Source organism: Topomyia yanbarensis, chromosome 2 (genome assembly GCF_030247195.1).
Source record: "Topomyia yanbarensis strain Yona2022 chromosome 2, ASM3024719v1, whole genome shotgun sequence".
Taxonomy (NCBI): Eukaryota; Metazoa; Arthropoda; class Insecta; order Diptera; family Culicidae; genus Topomyia; species Topomyia yanbarensis.
Genome location: NC_080671.1, coordinates 427,482,365 through 427,485,010, shown reverse-complemented (window position 1 = coordinate 427,485,010; position 2,646 = coordinate 427,482,365). Strand labels below are relative to the sequence as shown.

Here is a 2,646-nt window from a genome sequence, read left to right as displayed (position 1 = left end):
CGTTTCGGCCACTGTGTTTGGTCTTTTCCAAGGGTAATAAATCTATCGTTCTTCGTCAATGTGTCGTTTATCAACGATCGGATGGTCTATTTATTGTTCTTCATATACATCGATGTGGTGGGTAACAATATTTAACTTGTACATAAAACTTTTGAGCCACTGTACAATATTCAACTATTCTTTGCAAGATATTTCTTACTAATACCAATCAAACTTGACCATGGAAGTAACCCTAGTACTAACTGGCGTCCAAGAGTTTCCTGAAGATGATTGCTCTCCCGAAACCGTTGCTCACTGTTTATGTGTCATGATCTGCGACACCACTCAGTTGACCGCGTTTCACGTGTTTACGTCGTTTATCATTCTGTAGACGACATTATTCGGGTTGATGTCCTGCCAACCCACTACAAGCGTCTCCCTGCGTATCGCTTCGAACCGTGGACATTCGAAGACCACGTGCTCCTCACACTCCGGATACAACGGGGACGTTGCGTGCCCGAACCCATGAAGATACTTCCTGAAGCAGCCGTAGACCGACAGGAGCTATATCACGTGGAAATTCTCTTCTCCGTGTTTTCTGTTGACCCACGTCGACAGGTTTGGAATAAGCCGGCAGATACTCCTTCCTTTCTCCGTATTGTCCCATTACTGCTGCCACCTCGCTATCGAATCGATTCTCATCATCTTCCTCACGTTTCTCCGATTGTAGAACTTGATATCCTCCACCAAAGTGAAACGACGATATTGTTCTGCACGAGCATCAGCCGGAACGCCCTGTTCACCATTTCACGGTTCCGCTTGGTTTTCAGCACCACACCCCATGCCGAAACTACATATCGAATTATCAATGACGAAACACCAGCTAGACGACGTTTCGTACTGCACCTCAAACTGCTAACGTTTGGCACGTTCCTCACCATTGAGTTCGTTGCCTTCGCCGACTTTTCGTAGGCGTAGTCCACGTGGTTGTTGAAGCTCAACCAGTCGTCAATTGACACTCCCAATTGTTCCAAAGCACGCTTCGATGCAATCACGTCGATCTGTATCCGCTGAACCGCTTGGCAGTTGGTGACCAACAAAACCTTCTTTCCTGTGCAGAGTCCGTTTACCCAGCTCTCTGTCGCGTCTATTGTCTCGGTCACCGGCCCCTCTACTTCTTCAAGTGTCTCACTCATCACCGTCAGTGACACGTCGTCCGCGATTTTCACGTTCCTGGACAGCCACAGTGTCAAGATCCCTTCGCACATCCCGTTCTAGAGTGTTGGATCTAGAATGGAGCCCTGAGGAACGCCCGCTGTGACTCGCCATGACTTCTGCCCTTCGTTCGTCTCAGACAGTGCCCTCCGTGCATTTCATGAACCTGTTAAGGATGATTCTTTCCAGAAGTTTTCATAGTGTGCTTAGCAAAAATATAGGGCTATACGAGGCCGGATCGCCCGGTGACTTCCCTGATTTTGGCAGCAACACCAGCTTCTATATTTCCCATATTTCCGTGAAGTTAGCTTCATCCAAATACTTCTGCAGCACCATCCTGGATATGCCAGGATGGTGCTGCAGAAGTATTTAGATGAAGCTTTCAGCGCCACGTTGGGTACTCCATTCGGAACGAAGGCTTTCTTTTATTTTAGTTGCATTGACGGATTTACGAACTCGTCTTTAATCACTTGCCGATAATCCGTATTTGCTCCATCTTCTTCGCCGTAAGGTTTCGGCCAGGTAGTTTTATCGAGTTTTGAGAAGATTAAGTTAATTTCAGCTTACCCAACAGCTTAACGTCGACGGCTGCCTTCACCTTCACCATCACGACTCATAGTGCGGCCCCCAAGGATTGAAGTCTACTTCTCGTCTAAGCTCCTCTCGGTCCCGCTGTCCAGCCGAAGTGCCTCAACGAAGAGATCTTTGTTGAAGCCTTTCGTCTTCCACTTTCGCTCGCCGGTCATCCCAATACGGCTCTCTAATCAAAGCGATGTCACACATAGTTTCTGTCGTAGACTTCTACAACAGTTGCTGTGCGGAGTCGCAGTGATTCAGATTTATCTGTATTAGCTCCATTGTCGTTGACCTGCAGTCCCCCCTTTTGTGGGTAGGGCATTTGAAGCTAACCGTCTGATTATCGTTACAGTCCTCCAGAGTGCAAAGCATACACTTCGACCTCTCCGTGCAGTCTCTCGCAAGATGACCCGTCTCCCTGTATTTCCAGTACTTGCAAGCCCCTGCTAAGTATCTAAAGCCCAAACACTTGAAGCATTTCTCCGCTTATCACTCTTGGGGCAGCTTTAAATGGGCATCTCGACCATCCAACCGTTACTTTGCTTACCTCAAACTCCTTGTCAGCAGCAGTCGCCGATAGGCGAATCATTGCTGTCTGTGTTCCTCCATACACCTTCTTTAACCGAATGGTCATGTGCACTTCGCCTAGGTTGCACTGTGCCTTCGTGATGTCACACCGTCGTGACCTCATACAGGTTCTTGCAAACAATAACCGTCCCCGGGTTTAAGGCGTTAACTTGTGCCTCTTCATCCAGTGATTTGGCCATAGTCTCCTTGCATAGTTGATCTTCTAATCGTGTGGTCCTACTTCAATTCGAAAATCATCTCGCTTTTTCTGGGACGGCTGCTTCTCACCACGTTTTCACCCAAATTCCT

General features: G+C 47.8%; 1 protein-coding gene across 1 annotated transcript; it reads right to left on the bottom strand.

Annotated features, from left to right (window-relative positions):
• Positions 1-689: 689 nt before the first annotated feature.
• On the bottom strand, positions 690-1,175 carry LOC131680968 (uncharacterized). Its single transcript, XM_058961677.1, has one exon. The coding sequence runs from the start codon at positions 1,173-1,175 to the stop codon at positions 690-692; it is 486 nt and encodes a 161-aa protein (XP_058817660.1).
• Between the last annotated feature and the right edge of the window lie 1,471 nt (positions 1,176-2,646).

Coding starts and splice junctions, on each gene's coding strand:
- LOC131680968 (XM_058961677.1), bottom strand. CDS start 1,175: ATGAGTGAGACACTTGAAGAAGTAGAGGGGCCGGTGACCGAGACAATA.